General features: G+C 35.0%; 1 protein-coding gene across 1 annotated transcript in view; it reads left to right on the forward strand.

Annotated features, from left to right (window-relative positions):
* The window catches only part of IFT80 (intraflagellar transport 80), a 51,184-nt gene that overhangs the window by 25,879 nt on the left and 5,656 nt on the right, over positions 1–19,649 (forward strand). The window contains exons 8-17 of the mRNA XM_074153364.1: positions 4,040–4,219; positions 6,606–6,724; positions 7,627–7,701; positions 9,195–9,358; positions 13,559–13,623; positions 14,430–14,565; positions 15,252–15,399; positions 16,176–16,347; positions 19,160–19,249; positions 19,347–19,519. Coding sequence (XP_074009465.1) covers positions 4,040–4,219; positions 6,606–6,724; positions 7,627–7,701; positions 9,195–9,358; positions 13,559–13,623; positions 14,430–14,565; positions 15,252–15,399; positions 16,176–16,347; positions 19,160–19,249; positions 19,347–19,519 — 1,322 coding nt within the window. The remainder of the gene's footprint in view (positions 1–4,039; positions 4,220–6,605; positions 6,725–7,626; positions 7,702–9,194; positions 9,359–13,558; positions 13,624–14,429; positions 14,566–15,251; positions 15,400–16,175; positions 16,348–19,159; positions 19,250–19,346; positions 19,520–19,649) is intronic.

Below are 19,649 nucleotides of genomic sequence, written 5' to 3' on the forward strand. Positions count from 1 at the left end.
ACATATAGACATATATATTACCCACAATATAATTCTAAGTATATATGTGTATTCAGGTGTTTCTAAGGCGCCTAAGTATCGATTTGCTTTGGATAATTGATTTTTATAATCTTGTAAGATTCAATTTACCTTCCATTACATCAGAAAATTAATAGTCATTTTCTGATGAGAAGCTTCTGGGCAGTTTGCACCAAAGTGTTCATCGCTGAGACGTAGTGAGAGCTGACTGCCAGCTTTTAATGGACATTCAGACTATAATGTATGTTCAGATGTCAGCTATCTCTGCACTAATGTGAAATGCCCTATGGGGCACAAGGAAAACTGAGCTTTTACTTTAAAAAAAGTAATGAAAATAATAAATAAATAGAGATCCTCAGTTATTAGGACCTGAAACTTTCTGTGTCAGACTTGGATCAGAGGAGGTTCTAGCACACTCGTCTTGGTTTATATCAATTGGGGCATAAAAGGACAAGAGCATTTATTTGCCATTAGCCCATTCTGCGCTCTGTTTCCTGAAATGGATTGTGAAGGAGATTGCATGTTTTCTTTTTCATAAACAAAGGCAAAATAATGGGCAAAGACTGTTATTAAAGTCAGGGGATTGGGTATGATGTGTAGGTTATGACATCACAGGGAGGTTTAGCAGTATCACCTGTAGTTCAGTTTATGTCAGCATTCCCTGTTCAAAACTCCACATACTGGGAAACAGAGCCGCAACAGGGACCAGCCATGTGTCCTTTGCACAGCTGACATCAGTATTACTCTTATATTTTAAAATATAAGAAAATACTTCACTCTGTTTTTTTGAGAACGTTTATGCTGTGGTATTCTGTGGATAACCGTTCTTAACTTATTGCATTCAATCCAGAAGTAATAACTAACTAGAACCTTCATATTGAGTCTTGGAGCATCATGTGTATTATACATGTGAAAGACTGTCCTTGTTCCTGGGACACAGAGTTCTCTGAATCTGCTCATTGAAACGATTTCACCGACATCTCAAGAGCCCACTCAGTTTCCATTTATGGAAGTCAGACAGTATTCAATGACTATAGTACTTCATCTTTTTTACTACATTGTGCAATCAGAAAAGAGAAGCTTAAGTTACTTAAAATACTTTTATGTATTTATTTAATATAATGAAACTTTTCTAACTACTGTTTTTGTTCTTGAGAGAGTTCCTTGAATTAAATGAAAAATTAATTATGACACAGGAAAACTATAAGCCGTACAGTAATACCAAAGTATAATATTGCAGTTAATGTTAGAACAGCATTCATACAGTCATTCATATAATCATATTCATACTTTTTTTTTTTTTTACTGAGTGTGTCTAGGAAATACATAATAGCTATTTTGGGTTTTAAAAATTGTTCCTGTCTTAGAAATGGAGAGCTAAATGATTTTTATTATAACATTTTGTGCACATGATAAATGCACTGGACATCTGCAGGGAGTATGAATCACTGGAGTGTTCTGAGTTAAACTGACAGCTTTCAAAAATAACTGGAAAATAAACTTTGTCATTGCTTTATATATGTATTTTTAAAAATTTAGGTTGTAATCTGGAAATATTTTACTGAGTACTTCAAATGCCTGAAAAAAAAAAGACTTCTGGTTCAAAAAAAAAAAAAAGTAGTTTTGGAAATGTATCCTCTCGGAGGTGCAGTATATCTGCTATGCATAAGAAAGTAGCACCACAGCCACATTCTTCAAGCTCCTTAAGCTGGTTCTTAGTTGATGGCTTGATGCCTCTTTATTATTCATTCTGACTGATGAGTAGATTCTTGATCTAAGGGAAATGACCTTAGAAAGAACCTTGTCTGTTTGGGAGGATCCCAATATTCAGTTTTGAAATAGTACTTCTTCAGACTGTTCACAGATAGATCACATCTGGCCAGCTGTGAAAAATATGTCTCAGACGCAGGGCATTTAGAGCGTTCTCTGAGTGTGCTTGTTACAATCATTTGTCCTACAACCTCAAGAGCTTACTCATTTGCCATATAAGGATGTCAGACATAGTTAAATATTATGCTCTTAATTACTATAGAGTGTTTCATACCGAATTCATCCCGTTGAGACGGAAGAGTAGGTTATGGACTTTTCTCCAAAAATTGCAATTGCCTTCCCCAACTGCAGATCGTACGGGCGGTGAATGGCGTGTGTGTCAGCCAAGAGGCATGGAAGCTGAAGCCTTAAAATTGAGTGCTTGAAATTGGAAATTCAGTGCTGACATCGTCTTTCACTCACCCGTATGCGTGTAGGCAGTAAAAGAGCCTTAAGTCAGTAGGTCATCTTACATACCACTCTGCAAATCATTAGCGTGACTGGGAGGTTGAATTTCATCCCATTGTGTTTCCTCGCTATTGAACATTCAAGTCTGACACCTTTATTTTATTGTAATTTTTGTGATTTCCTTTTGTGATTTCTTCATAATATGAAGACTGTGTGAAGGACTTAGTATTTCTTGGGGTTTATGTGTACTGCAAAAGAAATCAGAATATGAAATGTGTTAGAAACATTAGGTGAGTATTTTCTTCCAACTGTCTCCCCTTTGGTATAATATCATGTATCCAAAAGTCATGAGAATCCAATGTCCACATTTAACTTCAATCACATGTTTTTTTTCTTACTGATTTGTTTCTTAAGATTTCAAATGTTTTGCAATATTCAGGTAGTTCTTCAATTGCTAAATGCTTTCAAAAATATTCTGTTACACATTTCTGAAGAGGTGATAGTTGAGATTCACTTCTAGTTTTAAAACCTGGTTTAAAGTCTTCCTAAAACTCCGTAAAAAGGTTATTTCATTTTTTTGTCATTCAGGGAAACACTTGTTGGGAGATTTGGAATGATTTGTACAAACTGTATTTCTGAGGTGCAAGAAATAGAGAAAGTCTTGGCCTGAAAATTCTTCTTCTAGTTTTTGACAAGAATGTGTTAATAAGGATCTAGCTAAACTTTAGAGGAGCCTCGTACATAAGGCTGGGGGAATTTCACCGCAATACCACAGAAATGCATTCTTTAGGTCCAAGTTAGCCTTTCCACTTTGCAAAACCCAGTTAGCAGGAAAATGTACAATGATGCCATTTTGCCTACCGTTTGAATTTCTCGCTCCATAGGAAAGCAGATACACTACTTATTTTGATGATAGGTTTCTGAAATACAGCTATTTGACCTGTGCCTCCATGACACTAAACTGTGATACTCCTCTGGGAGCACCTCTTAATTAGTCTCAAATGAACGTGACGCACAGAGCTATCGGTTTTGGTTCTCTCCAAAGCTAGGCCAGCTGTCACTGCTTTGGTGGCAGTAATGTTTTCATTTTTTGTTGTTATTGCAAGCATAGCAACTGGGAATTTTTCATACATCCTTCCCTTGTACAGTAACAACAGAGACAGAGAAAGGTAGGGCAAGGTATCTAGCTTCTTTTTTTGTGTTAGGAGTAGGACAGTGAACAGGCATTGCTTTTGGAGCTTTTCATAATGCACCGATGTCCCTCAGGTTGGAAGCGTGGAGAGAAGCAACACAAGAGCTTTGCAATTCTCTGTGTACTGGGACAGGAGCGCTGTGTTCATACTGACTGGTTTTGCCTAGGCCTTGCTATTTATAGTCAGGAACTGCTGTCACTGCAGCATAAAGACTACATCACACTTAAGACCATCACCCATTGCACCCGTGTAACCAGCATAATTATTTCTAAGTATCTTCATTTAATTTTTATGTAGTGATTGTCTAGATTCAGTAACGATTAGGTATGCTTTATATTTATTGTGACTAGATAACTTTTACCTAATGTACTTCAGGCATTGTGACATTTTTTCATTTCCACCATACCTGATGGTTTTCCTTTTTGTATCCCTGCTTTTCAAGAATCTGACTTAAATCTTATCTCTTTGGTTTGCTTATTTAAGTTGTAATAAAAAGTTAGTTCATTGATGTTTCTTAAAAAATTATAACCATGCAAATCTGTGTATTACAACAAATAATTTCTTAAAAGTACCAAAAAAAAATTAAGAATTCTTTTCTTTTTTTCTGCAAGTGGTCTTATGCCTTAGAGAAGCCCAACACTGGCAGCATATTTAATATTGCTTGGTCTATTGATGGCACTCAACTAGCTGGAGCATGTGGAAATGGACATGTCATTTTTGCCCATGTCGTGGAGCAACGCTGGGAGTGGAAGAACTTTGAAATAACATTAATTAAGAGGAGAACCATGGAGGTAATCTTCATAGTTCTGAGCGGTGCATTCTGATTACTAGCTTTCTAAGGCTTTTTTTTTTTTTTAATTCAAAATGGGATTTTTTAATCCTTTTTTTTTCTGTGTATATAGGACTGAAAATGTTTAAGATCATAAAATGGCCAGAGTTAGCAAATTATGTAAATAATTACCAGCTGTACAGAAGATCAGATCTATGTACACCAAGCCATACCACCAGATGGACCAGAATTACATAACCCAGAAGTGCTTTATTCTCCAGAAAAACGCAAAGTTTGTTTGAAGAGCATGTGAAATTAGCTGTGGGAGGCCACTTACAAGAGAGAGATAATTTCAAGTGTAATGAAAATGTTTATGCAGAAAACAATACAAATACGTTGGCCAAAAAAACCAAAGCATCATATTAAATAGCATTACAGTAACTGTCAGCAAAGATGAAGCTGCGTAACTATGTGTAGATAATAAAGAGGACCTTTCTTTACCTTATCTGCATTCATGAGTTGTTGGAGGTACCGATGCACTTTGTAATAGATAACGTATCCCTGTTGTTAATGAAGCTATGATGAATGTTGCTGTCTTAGGGCATTTCCAGATAAATTTGGTTGCTGACTATAACTGTAAAGAGTTGTAATGTGCTTTTCTGCACCACGTATTGTATTACAGCCTAGATTCGGATCTTCCAAAGCTACAGACATTTCTCGTATATCATGTAACACGCATCAGGTACCTGTGTGGTGCTTCCAGCTGAGTACTGAGAAATAGGCATTGACCTCGGTGGGACCTGCCAAGTCTCAGCACTGCTGGAAATGAAACAGGCCCCTACATGTGGTTTCTGGAGCTTAAGTTTAGGATCCTTCTTTTGAAAAATCTTGGCTTGAATCCACATTTAGGTTACCAAATATCTGGGAATTAATACAAAAATATGAATTTTTACCTTCTAATTTGTCCTCTGTGTTCCCAGACACTGACTCACAACATTCACTCTCTGAACACTGGGATAATATAAGATTTCCATTCTTACAAATTTTCCAAATTACACATTTGCTATTGGACACCAGGCCAATATTTTCAATATCGAAGTCAAGTTCCTAAATTCCTAATTAGGCCCTTAAATGTTTTTCGGTCTTGATTCTTTTAATGTTGAATATGTAATTGGGAAAAGTTGTAACAACAGAAATGCTGTATTACATTTTGGTCCGGTGGGTGGGATAACATGAGTCAGTGTCTGGGAACACAGAAGACAAATAGCAGGTAAAAATTCATATTTCTTCTTTCATTCCCAGACATCGACTCGTAACAGATGGGCCCTCTGAATAATCTCCAGGGTGTTCGAATATGCAAACAACTGAGGAAGTATAGCTAACCCTGATTCAGTACTAATGTTTTATTTTATTATTTTATAGTGATTTTATTTTATTCCTATATATTTATATAGGAGAATAGTGCCTAAGAAAAAGTTTTAGATGCATTCTTTTTTTCTGAGTACAACAATAGCTAAGTTAATTATGGACGTATCACTGCAGTAGACGTAGCAATTATTATGCCTTTGGAAGTGGTTTCTAGGCTTTCATAATAATTGAGTTCAGTCCTTGTTTTGCAATTGGTTGCATAATGGAGAAAATCAAAAGGATGTTACCACCCTCAGAAGGGTGACATCTTAAAAAAAAAAAATAAAAATAAAAAAACAACAACCCACAAACAAACAAAATCCCTGTCATAAGATATCTCCTTAGATTTTAGCTGCCTAAAATCTTTGAGCTCAAAAATCTGTGTTGATTACAAGCAAACTGTGATTTTCTTGAAACATTGTCATTTGAGCAAATTTTCACAGAAATGGCAAGGGCACAACCTGCTTACCAAGGCTGTCTCCTGAATTTCCCTTACTTCAGTGTGGTAGCATTAAAATATATGCTAGAGCTATATGTCTAGATTCAACATCTAGACAACATATCTTTATCCGAATCTTGGATCTTGCCGAATTCTTCTGATGGGATCACGATGCGATCACTGAAGTATTATGTTTCAAATGTTTAAATAATCAGCAACTGAACACTGAGTCTTAAAATGGGAGCTTTCAGACATCCTTGATCTCAGATGATCTTCTCAACCTCATGTATAATATTGCATTTCTATCTTATGTATTCCAAGTATGCATGAATTGCTCCCTTCTTTAAGGACCTTCAGTAATTATTCATTCTTTATTCAGAGTTTATATAACCTTTAAGTTTTCACTAGTGCTGTGAAAGTGCTTATTCCCACATAGATAAGTTCTGCTAATGGCATAATAGCATCAGCATGTGCTTATAGTAAGAAAGAATATATTATTTCACTAATTAGTTTTCATTTCGGTTATTGTTGTTTTATTCAACCAAATTTTTCTTTTCATTAGGTGCACAATGTTATTAATGATGCGGTAGACTTGTTGGAATTCCGTGACAGGGTTATTAAGGCCTCTTTGAACTACGGGCATTTGGTTGTTTCAACTTCTCTTCAGTGTTATGTGTTTTCGTAAGTAATACAAATTCATGAAGCTTTCTCAAGTTTATCTAACAGGTGTAAGAGAGTAGCAGAAACTTTATGTGAAGTACAGTAGCTAATTTTTTATTTTTTTTAACTAATTGAAATATTCTGTGGAACTTAGCATCGTCTACAACAAAACGTATTGGAGTATAGCTGCTGTCCTCCCCCTGTCATCCTTTATTCCAGCTTCTTGCTGGTGCCATGACTGCCTGTTCATTTTGCTACAAAAATTTGACATGTTGGCAGGGAAATGAAAATTTCTTTTCATGTAGAGGCAGCAGGAATGGTGGCTGGATGCAAGTGTATTTGTCCCAGTTATGTGCCTCCATCTAGGGACTCCTTTTTTTTGGATGCTGCTTCTGGCATGCCATTATTTTGGAATAGGATAGGAATGATTCAATCCCGCATCATGTTTTAAGAACATGATATTCTGTTTCATATGCTGAAATTTAAAGTTCAGTCCTAAGGGCACTTATCTGTTCAGTGAGATGACTAATGCTGAACAATAATGCAGCCTGTAATAGGGTACACAAGAGGAGGACTCTATCCTACCTCTGGATCACTGTAAAAGAGTTGAACCATGATTCAGAAATATTTTAAATATATGTTTGTTGCATATAAATATGATGTTGGTGTTTACTAAGACTCCTAGGTCAGCAGCAGCTGGTGTGAAGGGATGCAAAAATGAAGGCAGAAGTATTATTGGATCATACTGCATGGTTATCAGTGTTACTTGGCTTCCTAAATGCTGTTTTCCTTTTGAAAACCTCCCTTTTTAGGACTAAGAGATGATTAGAACGTGTGTGCTTTACTTAGTGAAGTTCAACTTTGTATTTGCAATGATATGTGAAGATTAGTGGTTTTAATGAACGATGAATTTTTTTTTCCAGTACAAAGAACTGGAATACGCCACTGATCTTTGACCTGAAGGAGGGAACAGTTAGTTTGATTCTACAAGCAGAAAGGTACCTTACTTCTTGTAATGCTCCCTGTTAAATGTGACCATGCATTTCCTAAGACTGTGTTTTATAACATAAGCACTTACTGAAATATTAGATAAAAATTATACAGTCTTAGTAAGCAGCCTGTAAAGGCTTAGCTGGTATATTTGCCATAGAACTGTGATGGTGGTAATGAATCTTTTCATATATTACATATGTATGCTTATACTCTTATTTATGGAGGAAACTAGAACTTCTGATATTAAGCTAACATCTGGATTTTTTGATGTTTTATATTGCTTTTTTGACCTAGAATATATTTTATCTAAATTATCTTTGGTCTCCAATTTTTATTAAAAACATTGCCAGGTATGCCAAATAAAAAGAAATAGTTTCATTTTTCTTACATATTTGTGTTTATATTTGCAAGAAATAACTTGTTTTTTCTCAGTTAAAAATAATTTAATCTGCATTTCCTGAAAATCATTTGTCGAAGAGATCTTTACATGTACTTTTGTAGAAAGAGGGCCTTTCAAAGGACTGAGAATAGGAGCAGAAGTCAAAAATCTTGAGTTTTGATTGTAGTCTTAATTCTTGTGCACAAATATTGTCGGACAACTATTTCAGCAAAGTGCAGCACAATTCTCATTGCATTTTTGAGTGCCCCAGATGAAACGCTGATATCCTATGTCCTAGTCCACAAAGATACTGCGGTATAGAATGGGTGAGCAAGTGGACAGGATTTTGAAGATCAGTTTCTAGATTTTGGAGTTTTGTGCTGCTGATTAGAAGTAAATTTTGAAAACATGGCAGATATTCTTTGGCAGTGTAAGTGATCCACAGAAATGAACCTAAGGTTTTGGTAAAACCCATCTACCTTGGCAGATACACGTACAAACAGACAGTGGTTCATTTGGTGCCAGTGACTGGTAACATTTACAATGGCTGAGAGTCCCAACAACTGGCTTTTTGTTTATGGATGTTTGCAGTGTGTTCCTGCAAACACGTTGTTTTTCGCTGAAGTCCTGCATCATAGTAGGTTGGTGATCAGTTCATTAAAAGTGTCTTTTATTTGCTTTACATTATGATCTAGTCGTACTGAAGAAAATGATACAGGTAATACTGTTTCAAAGCTAGCTGTAAACGTTCAAGCTGTTTCTCACATACATACACACAGTGTTGTCTCGTGGGGTGATGTGTGGGGAGTACTGCCTGCAGCTCTATGCTTCGTCATCACGAGTCATAAGATTTAAATCTTACAATATCTATAAGAGATAAAATCATAGGATTCCAGATAATAAAGAATTTCTCATGGAAAAACATAACATTCACATTGAAACTGAAATCTTCCATACAGAGCTTTCAGAATACCAACTTTGAAATGTAAGGCTTAGAAACGATGTAATTTAACTGGAAACAATTGCAGGATATCAGACGATTACTTTCTAATTGTTGAAACTCATCATGCTTTTCTGTATTATTTAACGACTTACATTTTTGTTGGGATTTTTTTTTAGGCATTTTCTTCTTGTAGATGGTGGAGGACTTTATTTATATTCATATGAAGGAAGATTAATTTCCTCTCCAAAATTTCCAGGAATGAGAACAGACACTTTAAATGCCCAGACAGTATCTCTGAGTAATGATACTCTAGCAGTAAAAGACAAAGCTGATGAAAAGGGTAAGTTCTTCTCCATTCTAATAGCTCCATATTTGCGAATAATTCATTGTGAAGTTTTCAATATCTTCATGTTTAATTTTGCTTAGCATAGTTAAGGTAAAAAAAAAGCATAAAGCATAAACAGTTTATCTAGGATATAAATTAAAGATAATATTTATTATAAAAATGAATTAAAACAGTGGGTCTTGCTTAACTTTGATTAAAATTAAGAGAAACATCTCTGAACTTTCATTTGTACATAATGCGTCAGAGAACCGTGGAATATTTACAGTGAATACTTGAATGCTACGTTTTCACTCTGACATGATTTTTCTGAAGAAGTGCCTCAGCAATGTTTTTCTGCTTGACTCCTGCTCTTAGAAGCTACCAGTACATTAACCGTAATTAATTTTAGTTCTCAGATGTTCTTTTGGGTTTTTTTGGTTTTGTATCTGTACAGCATGTAAGTTTTATGTGCAGCTGATATGACCATAGTTACAAGGCTCTGATGGTCTGTCTCACTGTTGTGTTCTTGAAGACTTTTGTGCTCTTTTGTGTTTTAGCATCAAAAGCACTATAATTATAAAACATAGCATGGCCAAATGAGGTTCAGGTACATTTTTGCATTAATGAATGCTACAGGAATATCTTTTTGTCGGTCAGCTTTTTTCCTTTGTTCTATCTCTTGATGCAAATGTGTAGTTTACCTGTGAAACAATTTAAATTTGAAGTGTCTGCTGGAGACAGACACTTCCGTTGCTGGATAAGGCATGGCTATGACTTTTGACTTCATAGCTGTGCCATTTATAGGGCAGAGAGATGTTCGGTGCCGGGCTGCAGTGCTGTCTGTAGCTGTGTTTCTCCTGCGATGTGGCCGGGAAGGGGATTACCAGTGGGAGTAACTGTGCAAGGAGGTGCTGTTACTGCAGAGTGAAACAGTGAAAACTTCCTGCCCGTGGTTCCAGCTGACATGAACTCAATCAGTTTTCTATAACTGCTATCCTAGACTTAATGATTAGATTTTAAACAGTTTCAGAATCTTAGAATCCTTTGTCTTGCAGCAAAGAAGAGCCATATTTATCATCTTTTTCCCGTAGAAAAAGAAACCTTTCAGTGTGCAGTACAATCGACAAAAAAAGATCCTGATTACTGTAGGCAGTGAGTTAGTCCTTTAGTACTGATTGCGTGGTAGTTTTCTCAGCATGTAACCCACAACTTAAATTACTTGATTACTGAAAAAAAGCCCTTGTAATAGTCCTTTAAAATATCCCTCCCCAGGCAAAAGAAAAATTAGGTGAGGTTTTTCTCACTTCCTTGTTACAAAGCATTTTTGCTGCTCCGAACAACTTAGATGTATGGGTTTTTTTCTTGTACATCCTTATCTTTTATGTGAAAACAAATACTTTAATTATTACACAGCTATTTTAGATATTATTAATTTTGAATAATTACTTTAAAGAGTTGTAGTATAATTGTAATGCACGTTTCATTTTTAAGGGCAACTACTTCAGAAAATATTATCCTGAAGCATCAAGACATTAAAGATATCTAAAACAGCTGTGTAATAAATAATGGATTTTAATTAGCAAAAATATATTTCAGTGTAAATTATTCAGAAGAAATAAGTGGTTTGCAAAAAAAAATGGGTAAGTGAAAAGTTGCATCTTATTTCTGATCTTTTTTTACTCTGTGTGTCTTTGTATTTATATTATACATGTGTATGTATGTTTATTTATATATTACTTAATTTCATTGCTATATTGACACCTTGATGCAGTTAGAATAAAAACAATAAAAGTATTTTAAATAAATTGAGGTTAGATAGAAAATTCATCCATAAATATTGACTGCTGTCTATATGCATGCATGTTTAAGATTTTGATGGTAAATTCACTCTCTTGCCCTGTTCCCCTACCCATATTTCTGCACAGACTGAAGAGCATCTCTGGCTCCCAAACATTCCTGTTAGTGTCCTGCAAATCTTGTCATCCTGCCTGCAGGCAAACCTTCATCAAAACTGTAGTTTACAGAGGCTGGGTTTCTGGCTGGGTTTTTAAGATAAGCTCTTCAAGTGATCCTGTTGATAGGACCTTCCATCAGGGCAATAAGTAGGGGTGGGTTGGTTTTTTTTTCTGTTTCAGATATAAGCCCCACTAGTAGTGGTAAAAGTCCTTATAATATGCCAGCACATGGGAAAAGAGATTCTTGGCGCTGGAAACTGTGGCTTATCTAGGCCTGTGTATTCTTCTCGACTCACCCCAGCAGAAGCAGTTTTTTTCTTTGCCTTATTTTGAGGGCAGGTCTGTTTTTCACAGTGCAGTGCATTATAGAAATATCTAAGATAGCTGACTTTGATACAGGAAGCAGTTCACACATCATAGCATGGAGCTCTCTACCAGCTAATTTACTCTGAAACAGAGAGAGAGGTGATTTGCTGTGCTTCAGTGTTGTTGTTCCTTGCGTAGTCCTCCTTTTTCAGTAATTTAGAAAAAGGATTGGTACCTCTGCGTTTACTGTCCTTCCTCAGTGTCTAATGAAGCTGGAAGAGGGAGGGGACTCTGTTCTCAAAAGGGAACTGCTGGCCCTGGGAGCAGTTATTCCGTGATAATAGAACACGTGGTAAAAGGCACACAGTAGCTGTTCTCTTTCTCTGGACGCTAAAAGTAAGAGAATGCTCTTTGTTTATAATTTTTATATATATATATATATATATATATATATATATATATATTTCTAAATGATTGTAAAGGGATGTGAAGTTTTTCCAGATAGGAAAAAAAACCACACAAACAACCCACCCCAAACATATTTTCTGAAATACCTTAATAAGCATTGTAGATTAAAGAAAAGTTATCCGATTTTATTTGTCATTTAGGTACAGTGGTTTTCTTTAAAACTCTCTTGATCTCACTTCCTATAGCTAGAACAGTAGCAGCAAGATTGGCTGCTATAGCTAGATCAAAATAAATTTCATGCAGGGGGCTATGCATAAAAGTGAGAAAAATACCACTTCTCTGCAGCAACTAGTTTTCTTCTGTATATTCAGCCAGCTGCCAGGAGCAACACTTATGCAAAACCCTTTCTTCTCCTCCTCTGCAAGCTCAACCAGTGCTTTCTGAACACCTGCTCTTACAGTTGCGTTGTTTGTTTTTTTGTTTTTTTTTTAAATTCTGCCTGTATAACCATTGACCTCAAACCAACATCCTGTGTCCTAGTGAAAGAAACGCACAGCAGGATTAACATGTTAACATCGCCATCCTTTGGAATGAACGTGTATGTTCATCTCAGATTGTGTACTTACAGGTGATGTGTTGAACCCGCAGGTGGGATGTGTTACTGAACATCTGAAATGTTTCTTTCACATCTGTGTTTTCCATGAACTAATGTGGAATCAGGTGCTTTAAATTACAGCTGGTGTTCCTTATAATGTTACTGGTTTTTCTAGGTTTGAATACTCTACCTACATCTGCCTGAATTTGTGTGTATGTTCACAGACTATATATAAAGTATGGATGAATAGTTTTTGAACACACATGGGTGTGTATGTGCCATGCACACACATAAGTGTATATATAGAGATACAGACAGAAAAAAAGAAAGAAGGAGGAACTTTAATTTTAGGCAAGTTGCAAAGTTGAGTCTTCACTGGATATCCCAGGAATACAGACGATGGAGGTGGGGGTTTTTTGGAGCATTTTTTTGTTTTCTTTTTTCTTTTTTTTTTTTGAGAGTGGAACAGGGAGAGAGTGGAAAAGATGGACTTTTGGTAAAGAATGCAAGAATTACATATAAAATTCAAGCGTACCTGGATAAAGCAGATACTTTTTGAAGAAGCCAGTTACTCATGTATTGTCGTTACCTATATCATCATGACAAGCAGAAACCCTGAACTGTCCCGGAAGAAAGTATGCCTAGGGACCACTGTATGAAGAATTCAAAATAGAGCAGATTATTAACAAAATAGAGAATGCTTCTGCAGAATGTTTTACCCAATAGTTTAAAGGACAACTTTCTATATATCTGATACTGATTCCTTTAGGAAAATATATCAGTCAATGATATCACTTCCTAAAGTTTCATATTTATCAAAATTGTGATTACCCAGTAATAAGTATCCAGTTGCAGTAAATTATACTCTGAAATTGAATGGAACTGCTAGAAAAGTATATGAAGAACTGTTGCTTTTAACTAATAAACCATACAATTTTTTTTTCCCTTCAGTTATCTACATATTTGAAGCTTTATCTGGAAAGCCATTGGGTGATGGAAAACCTCTAACCCATAAGGTAAGGTGAAGGATATAGTGTCTCTTTGTTATTGTACTTTGAAATAAAGAATCATTAACAGGTTTCCTCAATAATGGGTCTAATAACCTATTAAAAGTTTACAATCTTAATAGAAAGGAGCTTGGCAACTCTAGCTGACTCATAGAATAACAAAAATCAGTTTGTTTATGCAGTGTTGATGTACAAAGGGATATACTATAGGTTGTGTTTGGTTATTGGTATGTTTCCCGTGCACATAAGGATTTGAAACTACAGGTAAATAGTTTTCTTATGGAGTAAAACTGATGAATCAAGTTCCCTTTGCAGGTACTGCAAAGCAACTCTTACTAGTGCTGGCCTGTTGTTAACACTGAAGAAAAGAATATCAGTGAAAAGTTGTTATCTTTTCAGTCTGAGCTTTTACTGGTTTTACTTCAAAAATGATTGCGTGAACTGCGTTTTACTTTTCTTCACTCTTCAAGTATAAAATAAAAGCAAAATTAAGCAGCTTCTATGGAGAGAGGAGTAAACATTCATCTTTTAGGCAGCTATTTCTTTGGGACTGCTACTTGTATTTTTGTAGCTTTATGGTAAATTCCTAAACTGCTAACTCTTCTCTGTTGCACCTTTGTTTTGATCTGCATGAAATTCAATTTATATAATGCTTCATTCAACAGAGAAGACACACATAAATTGTCTTCGCAATCTAATTTTTTGAGAGTTTTATACCTTGTCTTTAGTAAAGCCTTCATTTGTTTGAATGTCACATTCTTTCTGTGATACGAATCTCCAAAATAAAAATCAGATATTTTCTTTTTCCTTTTCAGACGGAAATTGTGGAGATTGCTTTGGACCAGAAAGGACTTACAAGTGAAAGAAAAATAGCTTTTATTGATAAGAACAGAGATCTTTACATTACTTCAGTTAAACGGTTTGGAAAAGAACAGAAGATTGTCAAAATAGGTTAGAAAAATTCAAAATAACTTTTAACTACATGCTAGCAAATACACTTTTATCTAGTACAACACGCAAAAGTTTGCTTTTTAATTAACAGTGAAATTGAACTTAAAAAGCATTAGAAATAGTCCTGTGGCTTTCATAAGATAGTGGTAAAAACAATTTTAGCACAATATATCTAAATACTAGTAATTTTTATATCAGTTACATGTAAAGCAGTTGTTAACATTTAAGTCCTTGTTATAGCATTCCAGAGAAAGCAGCTCAGAGGATATTGGAGAAGGATGTATTCCTCAGAGTTATTCAATACAGAATCTTTCAGACATTTTTCTTGCAAATACAAATTCTTAAGTTCATAATATTTTTAATTAAAAGTTTCAATGCTGTAGACAAATGCATGATCCCATAAGAATGCAGGTGTGGTCTGACCATTGTGTTAATTTTGATCTCCAGTCTCAAAACTAAGTCCAAAAAACATTATTCTGAAAAGAACTTCCTTTCAGAAAGAGAGAACTGAATTTGGCTGAAAGTTTGTAAGATGTTACCTTACAAACTAGAGGGTTAAAACCAGTCCTTATAATAGGAATTAAAAATTACTCATAATTTACCCTTCTTCTACAGTTTAAAAAAGCGTACCTTTTTTTTGAAGTTTCTTGTGGAAATGCATATTATTCTGTTATCTTTAAATATAGGGACAATGGTTCAAACTTTGGCTTGGAATGACACGTCTAACATTCTTTGTGGGATTCAAGATACACGGTTCACAGTCTGGTACTACCCCAACACAGTCTATGTAGATAAAGATCTTTTGCCAAAAACTCTGTATGAAAGAGATGCAAGGTAGTATATCCTTTTTGATCAAAATAGTGTTATGTATTTTAACTAGTTTACTTCTTCCTTAAAGAATTATGTTAATTTTGGCAGTTGAAGTAGAAGCCAGAGTTGCAACTTCTAAAATTCTTGTCACGTTACTACTTCTTGATTAGGAAATGAGGAAAAAGTGTTTTATAAGGTATATCATAAAGTTTGGAGTTGAAGTGACAACACGCAGTGTAGAAGTAGAATAACAGCTTGATGCAAAAGCAAAATTTTAATCATACCTCATGAAATATCGCCTTAGTTATTTGTAAACTAACAAACAAACAAAAAAGATCCCTTTAAAGTATCTGTTGGAAATTAAAAGTATCAAGATACTAGGTCACAGGTAATATTATTTCTAGCTCAACATGTTTATTTTCTGTGCTTACTTCAGCCTGTATACTTTGTGATATGAAATTCTTCATGAAGAATACCTGAATTCATTATTTCATTCTAAGAGTTATGGGAGCCCTAATATTTTTAACTGAAAAATGTATTTGAAAATTTTTGCACAAATAGCCAGTTTGCATTGGCCTTACAGTCAGTGAATGTGCGTGACTGTAATTTTATTTTCAGAGAACAGTACAACTACCTGTTGGATATAACTGTTGAATAAATAGGTGCTTAGATCTTTATATGCTCTGAAACAAAGTATAATCATGTTGTAATTTTGAAACAAAGATTTATTTTTTTAAATTCCTAATGTTCTTCCTGTAAGAAAGAAGTGAATATTAACTTACTTTTCTTTCTCTATCCAGTGGATTTAGCAAAAATCCGCAGATTGTACATTTTGTAGGAAATCAGATAACAATTAGAAGAGCAGATGGTTCACTTATTCACCTTAATATTTCACCTTATCCTGCGATTCTTCATGAATATGTTAGTAGTTCTAAATGGGAAGATGCTGTCAGATTGTGTCGCTTTGTCAAGGTAAATGCTAATTATTGGGAGCTTTAATAATGATAATTGCAGATCAGATGCTACATCTCATTTCCATTCTTCTGCTTTGTTGCTGATTCTTTTGGAGCTGGTAGTGAAAAATGATACATTTTTCATAATTACATAATATACATAATTTTGTAATTTTCATTGTACATAATAAAAATTCTTATTTTTATTCACACCAAAGTCTAGATAGATTGAACACAGATACTCACAGAAGTTAGTAATGAGCTTATGTTTTCAGGACTAGGCCTTAGTATAACCAATTAAAAATGATCTGCATCTACACATACAGTTGCCTAGTATTTTTCATATTCTATTTCACTTGGTTTTGTTTGTTGTTTTTTTCCCTTTGCTTTCTTTTGCATGTATTTAGGCAACAGCAACAGATAAGGTGAGTCTGCCAGTCTTTAAAACAGGCAAACAAAAATCTCCCTGAATCCTGCCTCCTTTCCCCCATTTACTCGTAGAAAAGAGTTTAACATTTTCATACGGTTATCATGACCTTAAATGTATATTTAAAATATTTTTATATTTGTATTAGTAGACAATAGACATACAGATAATTTGGGTTTTATAATGATTTTTGAGTGTTACCCCTTTAATATTAGGCTTTTATTCAAGTATTTGGCAGTGGGAACTGGGATTTCAAATTTCAAATGCAGTGTTATGTTAATGTTTTTTGAGTAACCTAAATGCATCATCTTTAAAAATAAAACATCTGTATTGGGTGGTAATATTCATAATATTATTTCTTTCTGATTAATATGAAGGTCTTCTAATTTTCAAGGGTTTTTGTTGTCAACCTCTTCATGCATCCTCTTCATTCTTATGGATAGCATCATCCAATTAGTTTAATCATACTTAAAAGGAAAGATGTTTAAAATTTTCAGTGCTTTTTTAAATAAAATGCCATGCTTTTTCACTCTCCTTTTTTTTTATGAGCTTTTCCTCATTAGTCCATATCTGTCAACAAGGGGGAAAGCATGAAGAGTATTCACATCCTCTGGTTTTAAGCATCTAAGTTAGGTACCTGTGCCTCAGTCTTTGAAGACTTTTCCTTTCCGTTGATGAAAAAAGAAAGTTTTTAGCTTTGATAGAAGGTAATCTAAACTGGCCTAAACTAGATGGTGTGAGTATCCTTTCTGTTTCACAATTTGTGTTGCCTGGGCTGAGGGATGACCTGGAATACCCTTACAGTGCAGGAAACAGCCATCGCAGCTGGGCTTGCCCTGACTGTTTTGTTTATCTTTCATGATTCCTAAACTCTTCATGGAGATACAGGGCTATTTTGTTGATTTTGGCAAGCCAGGTAGACAGTTCAAAGCCAATAGTAACAAAATGGGACATCTTTCTGAGGAAAGAGAGAACAGCAAGACATACTGGTGAAAAACTCCTAGAAACTTGGTCTCTTGCATAATTTCAGGCTGAGCTTTCACATTTTATCTCTAGTTTTCTAGATAATAGGGAAGTGGCAAGAGAACGTGACAAAGATTTTACAAGCATTTGATTCTCTGACCAACTTTAATTCTCCCAAATTCTGGGCTACCAGCAGGAAGGTTAATCTTGTCCTGAGTCATGGTAAAGAGTAGAAACACGTGGCCAGAGTAGGAAGAGGCGCAGAGATGATGATAGGGAAGCCACAGCCTCAGGCTGAGTAACTCTATTTCATTGGCTTTAGTGACTCTTAACAGTTTTGTTTCATACAAAAGCAATTTTAAGACAGCAGGGCATGGAAATACATTTGGAGCATACTCGGTGTAGCTGTTTATTCTGTTTTAAGTCAATAGTAATCCTATGCTGCTTCGAAAAACCTCTTCACACCACGAAGTCTTTATTTTCAATTTTGTTATTGAACATATTTAACAAAACTATTAAAACCCACTTAATTCCTAGTGCGCACACCAACAAGCGCATTCAAAATGATATTTTTCCTGTCTGAACTATAGCCTAAACTATATTAGTCAATATGTTTTAACAGTATTGTCATAATGTTGTCAGACTTGAAAAGGGAAAACATCAAAATGTCAGGATTTTCCTAAATGGTTTTCTGAGTTAGTGTGATTTCCTTAAGGTTGTGAAAAAAAATAAATGCAAAAGTCATGAAAATAGAAAACAAGGGTGTAATATTTTTACCGCTAGGTTTTTCTAGTTGTTAATTCTAAACATAAAATGTACTGAAAATATCACAAAGGAGACAGAACTTTTGAAGCTCTTTTTCACTTTTCAGCAGTTTCATGATGAGTCTGTTCTACAGTCAAGTAATTTTTTTCCTTTCTCTTTCATTTGTAGTACCTTTATGATAAATGTACAGTTAGTGTTATTGTCAGCATCGTGGTTCCATTACAGTTGTTTGTGAAGCCAGATTCAGATTTGCCAGGTTAAAATAATTTTTTTTACTACAACCAGTGCTTTGGTTTCCACCTTAGTTCCACAAGTAGCAACAGGGACACCAATGATGAGGTCGTAAAGCAAGAGCTCATTACTGGCTGAGATGCTGAAAGCTAATGATTTTTTCAGCCAGACTGTCAGTCTCACCTGATCACAGCATCAACTTTTCTGTAATGAAGGAGTTCTGAGAAATAATTTAGTGACTTTCTAATAAGAGACTTTGTCAAGGTCCTCAAACCAGGGCAGACTTAGACCATGGTGCCATAAATGGCATACTGAGAAATGTTGTATTGTTACACGTTATTTTCAGGGCTTGTATACTCCCGTTGAGAAGTCATTTTTTAGCATGATAATAAATATTTGAAGTTTTAGGAGTTGCATTTTTTTTATTTTTTTTTTTAAATTTCAGGATCAAACTATGTGGGCATGTTTAGCTGCTATGGCAGTTGCCAACAAAGACATGGCTACAGCAGAAATCGCCTATGCATCAATTGGTGAGGTAAGAAAATGGTGTTATTTATTTCCAGCGAAATTGTTGCAAAACTAATTTTATTAATTAATTTCCCTTATTAAACTTTTGTACATCTCGTTAACAGATTGACAAAGTTCAGTATATCAATTCCATCAAAGATCTTCCATCAAAAGAGTCAAGGATGGCTCATATCCTGCTGTTCAGTGGAAACACTCAAGAAGCTGAAACGCTGCTTCTTCAAACAGGCCTTATTTATCAAGCTATTCAAGTCAACATTGATCTCTACAATTGGGATAGGTAGTATTTCTTCGAACACAGTATGTTTATAAGCAGTATTACTGAAGTAACCTGTAAATTACTTAGATCAATTGTTTTCTTGCAGTTACTTAGCTGACTAATTTTCTATCTGTAATTGCCCAGAGCTGTA

This window comes from Numenius arquata, chromosome 9, assembly GCF_964106895.1.
Source record: "Numenius arquata chromosome 9, bNumArq3.hap1.1, whole genome shotgun sequence".
NCBI lineage: Eukaryota > Metazoa > Chordata > Aves > Charadriiformes > Scolopacidae > Numenius > Numenius arquata.